The sequence below is a fragment of the Colossoma macropomum genome, unplaced genomic scaffold (genome assembly GCF_904425465.1).
Source record: "Colossoma macropomum unplaced genomic scaffold, Colossoma_macropomum, whole genome shotgun sequence".
NCBI lineage: Eukaryota > Metazoa > Chordata > Actinopteri > Characiformes > Serrasalmidae > Colossoma > Colossoma macropomum.
Window position 1 is genome coordinate 6,600,361 of NW_023494806.1, and position 16,205 is coordinate 6,616,565.

At 38.9% G+C, this 16,205-nt stretch overlaps 1 protein-coding gene across 2 annotated transcripts in view; it reads left to right on the top strand.

Moving 5' to 3' along the window:
- The window catches only part of rabl6b (RAB, member RAS oncogene family-like 6b), a 34,161-nt gene extending 18,527 nt beyond the window's left edge, over window positions 1–15,634 (top strand). For both annotated transcript variants that reach the window (XM_036598493.1, XM_036598495.1), the window contains 10 exons: window positions 722–862; window positions 1,705–1,810; window positions 3,131–3,234; window positions 5,117–5,508; window positions 7,747–7,909; window positions 8,932–9,138; window positions 9,350–9,674; window positions 10,918–11,101; window positions 11,232–11,290; window positions 14,263–15,634. In XM_036598493.1, coding sequence (XP_036454386.1) covers window positions 722–862; window positions 1,705–1,810; window positions 3,131–3,234; window positions 5,117–5,508; window positions 7,747–7,909; window positions 8,932–9,138; window positions 9,350–9,674; window positions 10,918–11,101; window positions 11,232–11,290; window positions 14,263–14,463 — 1,882 coding nt within the window. In that variant the 3' untranslated portion in view covers window positions 14,464–15,634. The remainder of the gene's footprint in view (window positions 1–721; window positions 863–1,704; window positions 1,811–3,130; window positions 3,235–5,116; window positions 5,509–7,746; window positions 7,910–8,931; window positions 9,139–9,349; window positions 9,675–10,917; window positions 11,102–11,231; window positions 11,291–14,262) is intronic.
- The last annotated feature ends 571 nt before the right edge of the window (window positions 15,635–16,205 follow it).

The window sequence follows — 16,205 nt, forward strand, 5'->3', positions numbered from 1 at the left end:
TAAAATCATTGTGACACTATGATATTGTAACGCAAAAAACGTGACACCAGGTATCATGGAGATGTGATTATGCCTTGTGAAGAATAGACAATTTAATACATTAAATCTCATTAGTAGATCATCGTACATGCAAACCCATCACCTTTTGGCAGAATTCACTGTTTTGAATGCTGCCCCCCCTTGCAAAAAACACAACACAGTAGCAGTTCACAGTCATTATTCAACCCACGGATATAGTAGTTAATTATTATTGGCCAATCAGAACTAAGATTTACCAAAAAAGTGAAAAGAGAGTCCAATTCATCTGTGGTTTTGTTGGTGAAGTTGGTTTCATTTTCGCATATTCAGATTCCTTTCAATAACTTTTGAATGGTGGACAAAAAAAAAGTAATTTTGTGTAAATTTTCGTCATAAACAGCCACGACAATCAAATTCCTTTTAGTTTTCTTCTGAAATTGCTTTTAAAAAAGTGTTTATTTCTGTTTAATGTTGCAACAGCTGTGAGACCTAAATGAATGTCTATATCACAAGTGGCGATCCTTGGGGTCCAAGCACTATGCCCCTTATGGAGCTTTAGGAGTGGCCAAAGTTATTATGTTTTGAAGGAAGATTACAGGAAAACATGATATGATGAATCATAAGTTTTGAATTCTGCTTGGCTATAAGCGCTTTATTGAGAGAAATAATGCATATTCTTTTTTTATTATACATTTTTGGACAGGACTTATAACTACATTTTGCGAGAGTTGCCCAGAGTGCCGACTCATGTTCCAGTGTGTGTGCTTGGCAACCATCGAGACATGGGCGAACACAGGGTCATCCTGCCTGACGACATTAGAGACTTCATTGCCAGCCTCAACAGGTACAACAACCAGCCTGCTGCACTGTGCAAATATGGCCATCTTTACCGTCCTCCAGAAATCCACCAGTTTTGGTGCTCGTGTCCTTGATTCATACATTTTTGTTAATTATGGCATCTGTCATCGCACACTAAACATATGCCTGTCAACAGTATTTTCTCTCTGTTTGTGCATCTTGAGTGTTCTATGTCTTTGTGTCTTGAATGTTATTTGTTCTACGTACCTGTGGCTTGACAAATTCTAGGGATGCGCATTGATATCCGATCCAAATTGGTATCTGCTTCTGTCAGCATTGAGCATTTTACATTTGACTGATACATCAAACCAACATTTGATGATATGTTTATTGTACACAGGAAGATCAGAATGTTTAGATGACGCTGGGTTACTGTGCTGCAATGTCTGCATTTTGTTCATTTTACTATGTTTGTCACCCTATAGAAATAAATGTTATAATTTATATAATCTGTAATTAAAATTCAGGTAGGTGTAGTTCCAGTGTGTACATTGTGTAAATATTTGTGTATCTGCATCGACATGGGCAGATATGTACAGTCGTATGCAAAAGTTTGAACATGCTGCCCAAGCATTTGCATATAGCTGTGCATGTAAAATGTTGGATTTCAGCAGTGGCCTAGTATCCATATCAGTGCAGCCCTAAAAACTTCAGAGAGGGCCAGTTTCCCAGACCCAGATTAACCCTAAGCCTAGACTAAATGATATTTTAAGGGTAAAACACAACAAAACTAGGCTTTATCTAAGCCCAGTGTGTGGAATAAAGTGTTTTATGATTCTGATTCAGGTTTTTTTGATGATTGGTCATGTTTCTTTTCTTCCTGAACAGGCCGCTGGGCTCTTCCTACATTCACTACGCTGAGTCTTCCATGAAAAACGGCTTCGGCCTGAAATATTTGCACCGATTTTTCAACATTCCTTTCTTGCAGCTTCAGGTAAGAGTCTCTAAAGTTCAAGAGTCACATACTGTAAGGATACAAGAGATGTATCGTTGTTGTTGGAAGAAAACCTCGTATCTCCAAAATTGTAACTTTACAGGAGAAGGAAAAAACCTACTTTACTTTTAATGGAAGTCAATGGAACCAGACTTTTTTCCAAGTCGTTTTGGGTCATTTTTTTTAATCCATTCATCATGAAATTTGCATACAATGTAAAGGGTAACAGGTGTTTTCAAATTATGTCAAAAACTAAAAAACAGCGATATGATTGTATGCCGTCTTCACTATTGAACCCTTAGACTGGCCTAGAGACCATTAGAGCCTACTTTTTAAAGGCTTTAGGATGGACACAGTTCACTGTAGTGTAACAACCCCTTGTTGTTAAGGTTTTGGGAAGGCACAGTGTTTCAAATATCCAACAGCAATCAGATATGGGGTGTCAGATTTCTGTTTTGAGGACCAGAGTACTGTACAGTTTATAGCCCTCCTAGGTTTAACAGACTTGGTTGCACCAAGCAATGTGTGATATAACCGTAGAAGCTAATAACTATGTTTTCATCCAGCTGTTTTATTAAATTCAAAGGAATAATTAAAATGATTGCCCTCCAAAAATATACAAATTAGGCTGTGGTTTTTCGCCTCCATATAAGAGAATAAACTCTTTATGTCATGTTTGTGGAGTAGAGTGAGTTTACAGTGAAATCTTTAGAGTTGAGTAATTTCTGGATGCTGTGTTGATGATATTTTATGGCTGTATTTTACATCATATGTGTGCGGAGACAGAACGTAATGGGAAATGTCTATTAACCAGTTGCAGCCCCTTATGTATGACTTTTGTTTACATTGTTTGGTTAGATGTTAAATATGCCAATGTGAACACGAAGCAAACCAAAATTAAAATGGAACAATGTGCAAAGAGAGATGAACTAAAAGTATAAACACCCTAAAGTTTTTCTGTTTTTGTCGTGTTTTGACGTTGAAATAAATGAAAAAAACTCAAACCCAATGATAACAGAAAAATGACTGTAGTAATAAGAATTCAAAGAGTTATCAAACCTGATCCATCTCATCAGCTAAGCACCAAAAACTATGAACTGAACAGAGTAAACGCTAGACTTTACAGGCCCTCCATGACCACAGTTTGACATCCCTCAGTTAGATCTTCAGCCACATAGGACCCACTCTATGTTCTGGCCTGTAACATAATCAGGCTACCATCTCACTTGCTGTAATTGGTCTGCTGAGGAGCTTCATTAATGGCAGGAGTAATGTGTAGATCCATTTTAACGTAGTTGTTGCTAATGATGATGTGTGCAGAGAGAGACACTGTTACGGCAGCTGGAGACCAATCAGCTGGACATGGACGCCACACTGGAGGAGTTGACAGTCCAGCAGGAGACAGAGGACCAGAACTACGAGATGTGAGAACGTCTGTGTGAGGTTTCTGGACCACAGCCCTTATATACACTACATGCACCAATCAGGCATAACATTATGACCACCTCCTTGTTTCTACGCTCATTGTCCATTTTATCAGCTCCACTTACTATATAGGTGCACTTTGTAGTTCTACAGTTACAGACTGTAGTCCATCTGTTTCTCTGCTTACTTTATTAGCCCCCTTTTACCCCGTTCTTCAGTGGTCAGGACCCCCATGGACCCTCACAGAGCAGGTACTATTTGAGTGGAGGATCATTGGCCTCCAGCAGCACTGCTGTGTCTGATCCACTCGTACCAGCACAACACACACTAACACACCACCAGCACGTCAGTGTCACTGCTGAGCTGAGAATGACCCAAACAGTACCTGCTCTGTGAGGGTCCATGGGGGTCCTAAACACTGAAGAACAGGGTAAAAGGGGGCTAACAAAGTAAGCAGAGAAACAGATGGACTACAGTCTGTAACTGTAGAACTACAAAGTGCACCTATATAGTAAGTGGAGCTGATAAAATGGACAATGAGCGTAGAAACAAGGAGGCAGTCATAATGTTATGCCTGATCGGTGTATGTAGTGCATATAAACATAAAGGTGACAAAAAGTGTTCTTTGGAGCATTACCATAAAAATGGTTTTGGTTCCCTAAATAACCTTTCAGTGGATGATTTTTGAAAAGCTCTTTAGGGAACCTAAAATGGTTCTTCCAAGAAACTCTTTTTGCCACCTTTTTTAAAGGCTCATATCAAACCATCATCAATAAAAAAAAAGGAGTTAGCGCCTCTATATAGACCTGCAAAGCTGAATAAATATATGTATTTATATGTGCATTAAGTTTGTTGTAACACCAGCCAGTACTGCTTCACTCCTCTTACATACAACACTGGAACTGCTACCAGTCACGATTTTTACAGATTAATTAGTAAGTTAATAAGGACAGAGGAGCCTTAGAGCTGTGCATGTACTTTCTAATTGGCTCTATAGCAAAGTGGTTAAGGCATTTGCTCTGCTGTTTAGACATCGCTCCTGATGCTACATTCCCACCGATCTAATTACGTCACTGTTTGTTCCATTCTATCATGGCAGTGCTTAACAATATGTTCATAATGGAAACTTACTTTGCGATAACACTTAAAATATCATTAATCAGACCTAGGTGATAGTGTGTTTCTATTATCAGCAATAACATAAACAAGTCTATTTTACTAAAAGGGGAATTACACTTATTTTCCAAAAGGTCTACATAATTAAATTGTTGAACAAAGATGTGAACAAAGTCGTTCAGGTTTGACTACAGAAAAGTGCTCCATTACAGAAAAACTTAGAGTCAGAATTGTTCATAGCAGTAGTGATAGGAACCAGACGTCTGAAGGGTTTAATACCTCTAGGAGCTCCATCACAGAAAGTTATTACATTAAATGGTTTTGAATACACTGCCTGATGCCCGAGACATCGTTTACGATAGTTTTGAAAGTTTTTGATCTAAAATATAATTTTTTAAATCATTCTTGGTGGAGAGGTACATGCAGGATGTACATGGAAGGCAAAATAGTCCCCACAGAAAATATATTTTTTTGAGGTTTACCGCTGCTTCACCATCACGTATAAACCTCAGAAGACACTCAGAAGGTTCACTGGTGGTTTTAGATGGTAAATAAAATGACTATACTTGCATTTTAGACAATACGACCCCTGGATTCTATCACCACCCCTGTTAAGAAGCCCAAATTTCTAAAGAACCATTTTTTATGGCTTTGTTTACATCTCACATAATGTGTCTTGGCTGATCAACTGCATTTGGGATAAGAGGAGAATTGCCTTTCCCTTTAATTAAACACATAACGCGTCTGTTTGCAATGACTCTGCAGATTTTTGGAGATGATGGAGACCCGTGCTAAAGGCTACAGCTCCCCAAATGCTGCTAACGGTCAGAGCCCATCTTCAGGCTCGCAGTCACCCATCGTGGCGGCGGGGGGCAGCTCCACGGGCAGCTCCAGTCCAGGGACGCCCCAGCAGCCCGCAGGCCTCGCTCAGAGTCCTCAGTCTCCCTCCTCTTCTCCCTCCCCGCCTCCACCGCCCCTCCCCACAGCCCAGAGTCCAGAGAGACCTGCCCCCTGCCCGTCCCCTCCTCCTCCTGCTCCTGCTCCTGCTCCGGCCCTGGCCCAGGCCCCCTCTCCGGCTCCGCAGCCACAGAAACGCAGCTTCATCTCCAGGCTGTTTGGATCGGCCCCTAACCCTGAACCACCCGCAGCCGTACCAGGTGAGTGCAAGACAAATTACTGTCGTGTAGAATGAGGATTATAACTAGCACAGTGAAAGTGGTGCACAGAATTAACTTCGAACCGATTTGAATTTACTTCAAATAAACGCATAAAATGGAGTAAAATATATCAACAGAATTTTGTCTTTCAGTCTGTCTGTGTTGGAATTGTTTTTATTTTGTATTCATGTTGAAAAGATGTTCAAAGTAATTTTTCTGCAACATTTTTTTTTTAATCTTTTCTTATTTCTAACATGTATTTTAACCCCTTTTATTATGAAACTGCAGGCCTACTTTACAGTTCTTAATCTTAAGACTTAAAACAGTACTATAAATTATCCATTAGCTACTGTGTATATATATATATATATATATATATATATATATATATATATATATATATATATATATATATATATATATATATATATATATATGTGTGTGTCAGGTCATTTTGAGAGTGGAGGCCAATACAGGCCCTTTTAAGAGTTGATACAGTGTGGATCTAGATGGCATAGATGAATACATGACGCTGTGAATACAGCTCAGAGACTTGCTGTTCATGTATCATGTTGACATCCTAGTCTTGAAGGGCACTTGAAGGGGTATTTTGTTTACATATCTGCACAGGCTCACGCACATATATATTTTGAGAGTTTATCCTAGGCTAGACCCTCTAAGACGCAGAATAACGGAAAGGATTAGCACTCGTGAACATCATGAGGTTTTTCCAGCAAAGTATCACAAGACCATTTCGAATTCCAGCATCTGTGGGGGCTCTGAATCCCCCCCAGCACCGTGAGGAAGCAGAGTGTCAAAAATGCCAGCAAGCAGCGAACAACTGTAGGGGAAAAACCGTAAGCTACTTGTGAAAAAGCTGAGGATCATTAGAGCCGCACTTCTGAACTGCGTTAGTGAAAGATGTCAGCAGACGCCTCGTCAGTGGAGCTTATTGTAGCCTTACAGAAAGTCAATGTACTGTAATGACTGAAGACATTGTGCTCAAGCAAAAAGGCTCAAGTCTTCCTTTTTCCTTCTATTTTGTTTTTCCCCCTGAGGCCCATTTATGACGTTTGGGGTTATGTACCAAAAACGGTCATTATTTCTTTTCATGTGCTCCATCTTTTTATCCCTAACTTGCTGTTTCAACAAGCTGTTTTTGTTACTGTACCTTTAAGACTGATATATGCAAATGGCTTCTGTTCTGATTGGCTTCCCTTTACAGCGCCTCATTCAGGAAGTTTAATAGGTGTTGGTTTTTGGACTGGAGAGTAAATGGTACATTTTGGTAATTTTAGGTATGTTTGGATATGACATCAGTCCTTTATTTTAACCTCTTATTGACCAGGGTATATTTTGGTTTGTCCATCTGAATTTACATGACCAAATCGTAAGGCAAATTATTCAGTAACTGCGTGAAATAAATGTAAAATTTTTATTTTATTTATTTATTTATTTTTTGTAAAAGCTCCCCTCAAATTAACAGAACATGTTTTACGATCATACACATGTTGCTATGTGCTTACAATTTACTGCTGAAAGCCAAAAAATCTTAGATGCTCTTTGTATTATTTTATTAAAATAATTTGTACAGAGCAGATCACTGAAGAGACGCCATCTGTTTATAGTTTATAGCCCAGATTTGTGTAAAAATGGGTCGACTTTCAGTAGAAAAAAAATGAGTTCAGCTTCTTTTATTATAAGGGTTTAAAATTACATTAAACCATCTATTTGTCTGGAAAGAAGACAGTTACAGCTCTCATACGACCCCCACCTTTTGAACGTAGCTTATGAAATATGAAAGTTATGAAGAATATGACAGAGCGTTTTGGAACCACTGGTGGTCTCAAGGAGTTGAAAAGGTTAAAAAAAGAGGAAAAATCAGTTTTCCTTGACTCGAGTCCCTTTAGAATATTTGTTGTTCAGCATGTTTTGGTACCACTTGACAGAAGGTCTCTTATTGCCTGCATTATTCTGTTCAAGCAGTTAGAAAATATCTTAATTCTACATTTTTCAGGTTTGCCATATCCAGTCTTGAGGGATTAATGTGGGGTCGAAGTCTCTTGTGTTTGTCAGTGTTTATTGCTCCACAGATCAAAGGAGTAATTCAAAGGAACGCACTCCACACAAAACAGTGTTTATTTATTCTGTTTAATGTTATGAAACAATGAAATCAGTGTTGATTTTGATGTAAATCTTTGTGTTTTAATCTGTAAGTTTTTGTGTCTGTCTCTGCAGAGGCGGAGCCAGTGGCTCCCGAAGCTCCGCCCACCGTTCAGAGTGTGGACGACTTTGTGCCCGATGACAGACTGGATAAGAGTTTCTTAGAGGACAGCGTCCCGTCCAGCACCAAAGCCAGTATGAACACCCAGCCGCTGGCGGCCAGCCTGGACAGTGACAGGTAGAATAGAGCTGGATCTGGTTATGGAAATCAGGAGTCGTCAGTATAAATCACTAAAGACTTGATGATGCACATCTTTTTCTTTTTCTTTTTCTTTCTTTCTTTTTCTTTCTTTCTTTCTTTCTTTCTTTCTTCTTCCTCGTTCTTTCTTTTTCTCTTTTATTTCTTTCTTTCTCTCTTCTTTTTCTTTCTCTTTCTTTTTCTCTTTTTCTTTCTTTCTTTGTCTTCTTTTTCTTTCTCTTTCTTTTTCTCTTTTACTTTTTCTTTTTTCTTTCTGTCTTTTCCTCTTTTCTTTTTCTCTTTCTTTCTTTCTGTCTGTGTTTCTGTCTTTCTCTCTGTCTTCTTTTTCTTTCTTTCTTTTTCTTTCTTTCTTTTTCTTTTTCTTTCTTCTTTCTGTCTGTCTTCTTTTTCTTTTTCTCATTCTTTTTCTCATTCTTTCTATCTTTCTTTTTCAATGTTTTTCTTTCCTTCTTTCTTTCTTTCTGTCTTCTCTTTCTTTCTGTCTTATTTTCTTTCTTTCTTATTTTCTTTCTTTCTTATTTTCTTTATTTCTTTTTCTTTCTTTTTTTCAATTTTTGTTTTTCTTTGTCTCCCTTTCTTTGTTTTGTCCTTTTCCTTTTTGTCTTTATTTCTTTTTCTGTCTTTTTCTTGTCTTTCTCTTTCTCTTCTTTCTCTTCTTTTTCTTTCTTTCTTTCCTTCTTTCTTTATTTCTTTCTTTCTTCCTGTCTTTCTCTCTTCTTTTTCTTTCTTTCTTTCTTTCTCTTTTGTTTCTTTCTTTCTTTCTTTCTTTCTTTCTCTTTTGTTTCTTTCTTTCTTTCTTTCTTTCTTTCTTTCGTTTCCAATCTGTCTCTCATGTTCCTTTTTTCTGTTTGTGTTTATTTCTCTATTTTCTTTATGTCTGTATTTTACCCTGTCTTTCTGTCTGTTTCTTGTTGTTTTTTTCTCACTATTTTTTCCCCTTCTTATTCTGTGTTTTTCCCTTTTTTTCTGCCTGTTTGCCTCTCATTCTCTCTCTCTCTCAGTGAAGGCGAGGGTAAAGGAGGGAACCCGATGGTGGCTGGGTTTCAGGATGATTTGGACCCTGATGACACTGAGCTGAGCCAGCCGGAGCCCAGAGCCTCTGTGCTTAGTCAAAATCTGGACATAACACTGTCCAGCGATGAGGGAGAGGACGGAGCTCGACCGGCCGTTGCCCAGGATGATGTGGAGCTCACACTCAATGATCCCCTGTAAGCTTAGCTTATCTATTGTAAACCATTGTAAGCACAATAATAAGTTTCTCTGCCAGACTGAATCTGCAGGTTTACAGCCCAGATGTGTCTGATTCAGGTGTGCGGTTTGCACCGTCCTAATTAGACTAGAAACTTTCATTACTTGTTAGCTACATTAGCCTCGTAGCTCCAATTTGCAGCTTTTCCTTTAATCCTCTTTCTCTTTCAGGGAGGATTTGAGTTCCTTAACGCTGGAGGACAAACCCAAACTCCTGGAGACTGTGCCTTCAGTCCAGCCCAATACGAGCGACACCAGCAAGAACACAGAGCCTTCTGTACTAATCCCAACACCTGCACAGCCTACACACAGTCCACACACACAGACACACACCCCTGCAGAGCAGCTGGTCCAGCCCAGCAAGAGGAAAACGGGCTTAGCTCAGGGCGACTCCTCCGATACTGACCCCGAGGCTCCAGTGGCTCAGATGCTGTCCTTCGTCATGGACGACCCTGATTTCGAGAGCGAGGAGGAACGTGTCCAGAAGGTGGACAAGGTATGATGAAGATGAATATGATTATAATGACAATAATGATGATGAATACAAGTCTTTTGACAACATGTTTGTAGACATACACTTTCTGGAGTTCAGTCACCCAGTTCAATAACTTGGACTCACTATGTTCAATAATATTGAGCTAATTTTGATGCAGGTACATGTATGAATGTGTCCAATATGTAAAATTATTGTAATATTATTAGGGATGCACATTCAGGATCAGCCAAGATTTGAAATTTAGTAGACTTTTGCTGAAAAAGTTTTTTTTTGCTTTGGCTGATCGGTGGTGTAATTTACAGGTAAGGTAAATAAGGCGAGGCAGGTGAGTGCACTCACGCTATACTTGAATGCTGCTGTTGCACCTGTACCAAAATGTTATAGCATCATTTTGTGTGATTTTGTGTTGTTTTCAATGGGCAGTAACATTATTTTTCTTTATTTGATTCATGTTATTTAAATAGGCAGGTCTGTTCAATTCAGTTTCACCTTCATACTCTGAAATACATTGAGGAAGAATTCTCATTTTCAATAGTCGAGTAAAAACGACACATCTAATCACATGGAGAAGAACGCAAATTAAAATACAATGAAAAGAAAAGCAAAATGAAATAGGGCCTTAAAAGTAATGCTCAAAAATAATCAGTAAAAATTAAGCAAGCAATAAACAATAAAAACAAAAACAAAACAATAAGAACAACTCAGACAATAAAAATAACCAAACTAAGTACAAGTAGAGGTAACACAATTAATGAATCACAAATTTTTAAAATAATAAAAAAATATATATACTGGCTAAAGGATTAGTCAGGTGACATCCAGACCAAATGATGTTGTTTACATTGTTTATATTGCTTTGGATTTAAAACATAATAAAATCAGCCAAAAATAAATCATGATTGTCAATAAAAATTCATAACAAGTGCATCCCTAAATATTATTATAACGTTATTTCCTTAAATTAGCTTCCAGAATACCCATATTTCATAATGGTGAACAAACATCGAGGCAGAAACTTTCCGGCAATTCCTGTAAATAAATCATGATTACAGTAGTAAAAATATTAATAATGACAATAATTTAATTTCAAAAACTCTTGAGAATTTTAATGTTTTGGAAATGTGTTGGAAAGTTGTTGATGTGTTAAAGAGCGGTTTTGTGTTTTGAGAGGTGTATATAATGCTTTTAGCACTGGTAGCTTATTTTGGGATGGACTGTTGACTTCTTCCTTCTGTTCCTGAAGGAGGCTTTTCCAGTCCGAGCAGATCTGTCTGACCTTTCAGACGACGAGCTCGTCCCTACAAAGGTGTTGGAGCCTCCGAAGGCCTCAATCCTCTCCTTCAAACACAAGAATGACAGCGACCTATTCGGCCTGGGCTTTGAGGAGAAGACCCCCAAGAGCAAAGACAGCAGCGATGAACAAGAAGGCAAGTTCTTCACAGAGAGAATCTGCAGGATCGTCTGATTATTGGATTTAGATAGATAGCCACACTGAATCTGGTGTTACTTTATCCAGGCTGAAAGCTTTAATAATCTTTATCTTATAATCTTTTGCAGAAAAAGAAAGCAGGCACTCCACAAAGGAAAAGAAGAAAAAGAAGAAGAAGACTAAAGAGGTGAAGAGAATCAAACCTTTGTGTTACTCTTATATTACAGTTTACAGTCTGTTTCTGTGGCCATTAGGGTGACTGGAGTTTTGTTAATGATACAACTGGAGCAGTTCGTCATCGCCAACCACAAAACTGGCATTTATAATGTGTGTTTCGGATACAATTGGCTGCTATTTACTCATCACAACAATTCACCATCACAACAATTCACAGAACACAAATGTAACTTAAAATATGTACGAACAACAACGACAGTGACCAGCTACAATCTCTGTCCAGTTTTTTTAGTTCATGTGAACCCTCTGTTTCTATTATTAAGTGACCCTTATTAGTCCCACAATGGGGAACTTTCACCTCCGCATTTAACCGATCTGTGCAGTGAAACACCACATACACACTAGTGTATGCACGCACACTAGGGGGCAGTGAGCACACTTGCCCAGAGTGGTGTGCAGCCCTATCCTCGGCGCCCGGGGAGCAGTTGGGGGTTAGGTGTCTTGCTCAAGGGCACTTTAGTCACACAGTGTCGGTTCCCTAACCTCCAGCCCACAACTGCCCCAGTCTGTTCGCACAAAAAAATAATGTTATTGAATTAATATAATAAATAAATTCTGGTCATTTTGTTCACTCAGATCTGCTCTACTTTTTAAACAAAATCATCTCTCTTCATGGTCATATCAAGCAAATTAGACATATCTGATTAATGGTGATTAACAGCCCAGAAATGTGAAGAGTCATGACAGCATAATAATACATTTTATTAATATACCACGTTGTAGTGGGCGCTATAGCCAAAAATGTATGACACAGTATAGGTAAAATCTCTGGAAGTTTCAGGATTTGGGTCATTCTCCATTTGGAGTGGGAATTCAGGTGGATTTTTAAAAAAATCAGTTTCTTTCATCCCAAAGCTAAATAATCTATATATGTCCATTAACGTCTCCCATTATCGTAGATGCAAAAAGGAGCTTAATTCCAAACATATTTTACAGTCACTGGTGTTGTATGAATGTGGTGTAACACCAGTGACTTTAGTGAGATTTTGGTTAAAACTGAGGATTTTGTAAATTGGCTGCCTCATTGGTGGTCAGGTGACCTTGTGCAACTATTTAAAATCAGTAATAAAAATGATATATTTGGCATTATTTTGACAAAATTTTGATTACCCAACCATTAAAGCACATAACACCAGTGACACATAGGAGTTCTGTGCTGCCTGATAAACAAAATTATTAATAAAGAAATATAGTGAGTAAGTGTGACTCGCCTTCTCATGCCTTGAGAGGCTTCCACTCTGATGAGCCTCGACCCAAAGACGCAGTTAAATAGAGCTGAAAATACTGTGTTAAAATGTAAAATAAGAGTCCTGATAACACCAGTGACCAAAATCACTGTGACAAATGAATTATTTAAATAAAATACAATAAAATCCTGAGTTATACCTCTTAAAAATATTGTTTTATGTTAAAAATGGTTTCTCAAATGTTGAAAATTGGTTTTGTGAGGATAAAAAAAGAAAAATCAGAAAAATTATAAGGAAAAAGTATTAATTAATCTTAGGTCAACTGTGTAAATGTACATAACGACTTTTGGAGCTGTGCCTAATATTTGAAGCATCTTTTTAAGCCCTGCAACCTTTGTGACATGGCTTCCCCTCCAAATGGAGAATGACCCTAAATCACAATATATGTATATTTGGAAATAAAACCAGTTTGGATATTTAGGTAAACCGGTTTTTATGGGTTGTCCCCTAACCCTTTAATAAGAACCATTTTTAGCAACCAAAATAAATCTGAAATAATTTGGTACGAAATAGTAAAAACAAAACTAAATAATATGTAGATAAACCTACTATGTCTAACACCCCACTGGTCCATCAAAATCAGTGCTAAATGCTGTTTCCTGTCTCAAGAAGTTGGCTTCTTATTTATAATTCTTATTTTTTTTTTGTTCCACCTTAAATAGAGCAGAAATTACAATCTGGAACCTGAACAGGCAACTGAATGTAACTGCTGCACCATTTAAGGTGGAAGGGGAAAATTAAAAAGGAGGTCATTTCAGGTCATTTGAAGCATAACCATCATTCAAGCTTCCGTATCAACTGAAAACTTTTTTCTGAAAAAAGAATTTTAGTGGAAAAAACACTGAATGTAAAACTTAGGCCCAGTCTATTTCTAATTTTTACCCCTACCCCTTGTTTTTGGGTGTCACCTTGCCCCTTGGAACTGAGTTACAAAGGGTGATGGTTGAAATCTTCCTCCATGAAATGGGACCCTCAAATAAAGGAGAACATTACTTCATTAACAGCTACTAGCGCTGCTCTGTAGGCGACCCTGCCAGTCTGCAGTGACAGCAGAGGAGGGTAAAGTTCAGCTCCTCACTGCTGGGCTTTAGTTACATTTAGGGCACCATATGCCTTCAAAGAGGGGGGATGTGATAATTATTTATTGTCACCCACCCCTAATTCTTCAGTGATATGAAGCTGAAGTCAGATATTCACCAGCTTCTCATTTGAATTTTCCAGTTCCACCTTAAATGCAGTTACATTCTGGCACTTCAGGCGTCAGAACTGCTGGACTATTTAAGGTGGAACGGGAAATTTAGCTAGCTAGCTACCGAGACACCAGCATACTACTAGTGTTTTTTAATGCTTGTCATGAAGAAAAGGACCATAATGTATTGAAACAACATTAAACTAAGACAATACAGTGGTTATCGTCATTTTAACAAAGAAAATTCTCACATTTGTGGGTTTCTTTGGTCGCTTGCGCAGCCATCTAGCCTCTGAAAAACCTCCGTTTGGACGGCCATGTAGCCCCAACACTTAACCCTACCCCTCCATCTCAAGGAAAATCAGGACACCCTACCCCTAGGCATGAACGCGCAAAACAGAGGGGTAAAGGCCGAGTGGTTGGGGCGAGGGGTGAAATGGAGTTGGGCCTTACTAACTCTAATGTTTGCATGACCATACTGTCTAGGATGAAGAGAAAAGCAGCAAGAAGAAGCACAAACACAAGAAAAAGGAGAGAGAGGAGGCAGCAGGAGCAGGAGAAGAGAAGGAGAAGAAAAAGAAAAAGTCCCGCAGCAAAAAACCGGGCGAGCTGGACGACCTGGAGGCGTTCCTGGCCGGAGGGGAAGGGTCAGCCAAGAGAGAGGAGGGAGACTACGAGGAGCTTTAGAAGGCCAGGCATACTGAAACAACATGACTCAACCTGTATGTGCGATACTGGCCTCAGCAAGTCTTTGAGAACCACGTGGCATTTTACATTTCATGGCGACATGTTTCAGATTTCAGAAAGACAAAAAAAAAAGAAAGAGAGGAAAAGCCATTGTTAAACAGAGGCTCTTTCCACCACAGAGGTCAGCAGCGGACATCTTCGGGCACTCAAACTGCAATAAGTGGAGAAGCCATTGAGAACTGCTGCATCCTGCATGTACCAGTACCACCTTTTGCAGCTTGTTTTTGTTTTTTTGTTTTTTTTTTGTTGGGTGAAATACTGACCGGCTACCTGCTGTGGCTTTTCTACTGTATGCTTTTTTTTCTTTTCTTTTTTTTCTGGGGTAACCACTCCAAAAAAACGAACCCTCCTGAATGTTTTTCTTTGCTGCAGTCGCATCAGTTTATTGGTTGCCCTCGTGTAAAAGCCTAAGACAGCTGCAGAAGAGCATGTCTCTTTTAACATTTGGTGCATGGCTCCGGGTTCTTTTCTGTACATTTGGTTTCAGTGTATTAGGTGAAATGTGCTGTATACTGTACTTCGTCTGTGTAAACTTACTGGTTGCTTTTTTTTTCCAGGTTTCGAAATGATATTCATGATTATTTTGGAATGTAACAGTTAATACGTCGTGTAGGTTTTAAGGGTTGGCCTGTACGTGTAAATTAAGGAGTTCAGGATTGACTTAAACGCATAATAAGGGTATTTTTAAATAGCTGCATTGTGTATGAACTGGCCGGTGTTTCATACATACATCAAGTAGATCTGCTGTGGAAAACCAAGAACAGCAGCTCTCATGTTGGTGGCCATTCTAAAATGTGTACAGAATGAATACATCGAAATAATTAAGAGAAAAACGGCAGACTGGCCACTTTATTAAGTACTATTTGTCCATTTTATCACCTCCACTTACCCTATAGGTGCACTTTGTAGTTCTTACAGATTGTAGCCCATCTGTTTTTTGTCTGTATCCCCCTTTCACCTTGTTCTTCAATGGTCAGAACCACTAGAGAGCAGGTAATATTTGGCTGGTGGATCATTCTCAGCACCGCAGTGACACTGATGTGGTGGTGATGTGTTAGCGTGTGTTGCGCTGGTGCAAGCGGATCAGACACAACAGTGCTACTGGAGTTTTTAAAGACTGTGTCCACTCACTGTCCACTCTATTAGACACTCCTACGTTGTATTTGCAAAGTCAGAGACGATAGCTTATCTGTTGCTGCCTAGTTTGTGTTTGTCATCCTCTAGTCCTTCATCAGTGGTCAGTTTCTGGTCACAGGATGCTGTTGGGTAGACATTCCTGGATTGTGGACTATACATCCATCCATCCATCCATCCATCCATCCAAGCTGCTTATCCTTCTGGGTCGCGGAGGGAACTGGAGCCTGTCCCAGCGTTCATCAGGCAGAAAGCAGGAAACACCCTGGACAGGTCGCCAGGTTCATCACGGGGATCATGGGATATTATTATGGTAACACTTTACTGTAGGGTATGTTCATAAGGCTACATGATACCTACATAAACTTGTCATGACTACTGACATAAATGTTTATAAATGCTTATTCCAACAGGTGTTATCTGTCATAAAGGCTACTTTAGCTGACTGATCAAAACTGGCAAATGTAACCTTTATAGCGAATGACTATAAAGGAATAAACACATTTAAACATTTATGCAGGGTTATGTCAGTTGTCAGGACAAGCTTA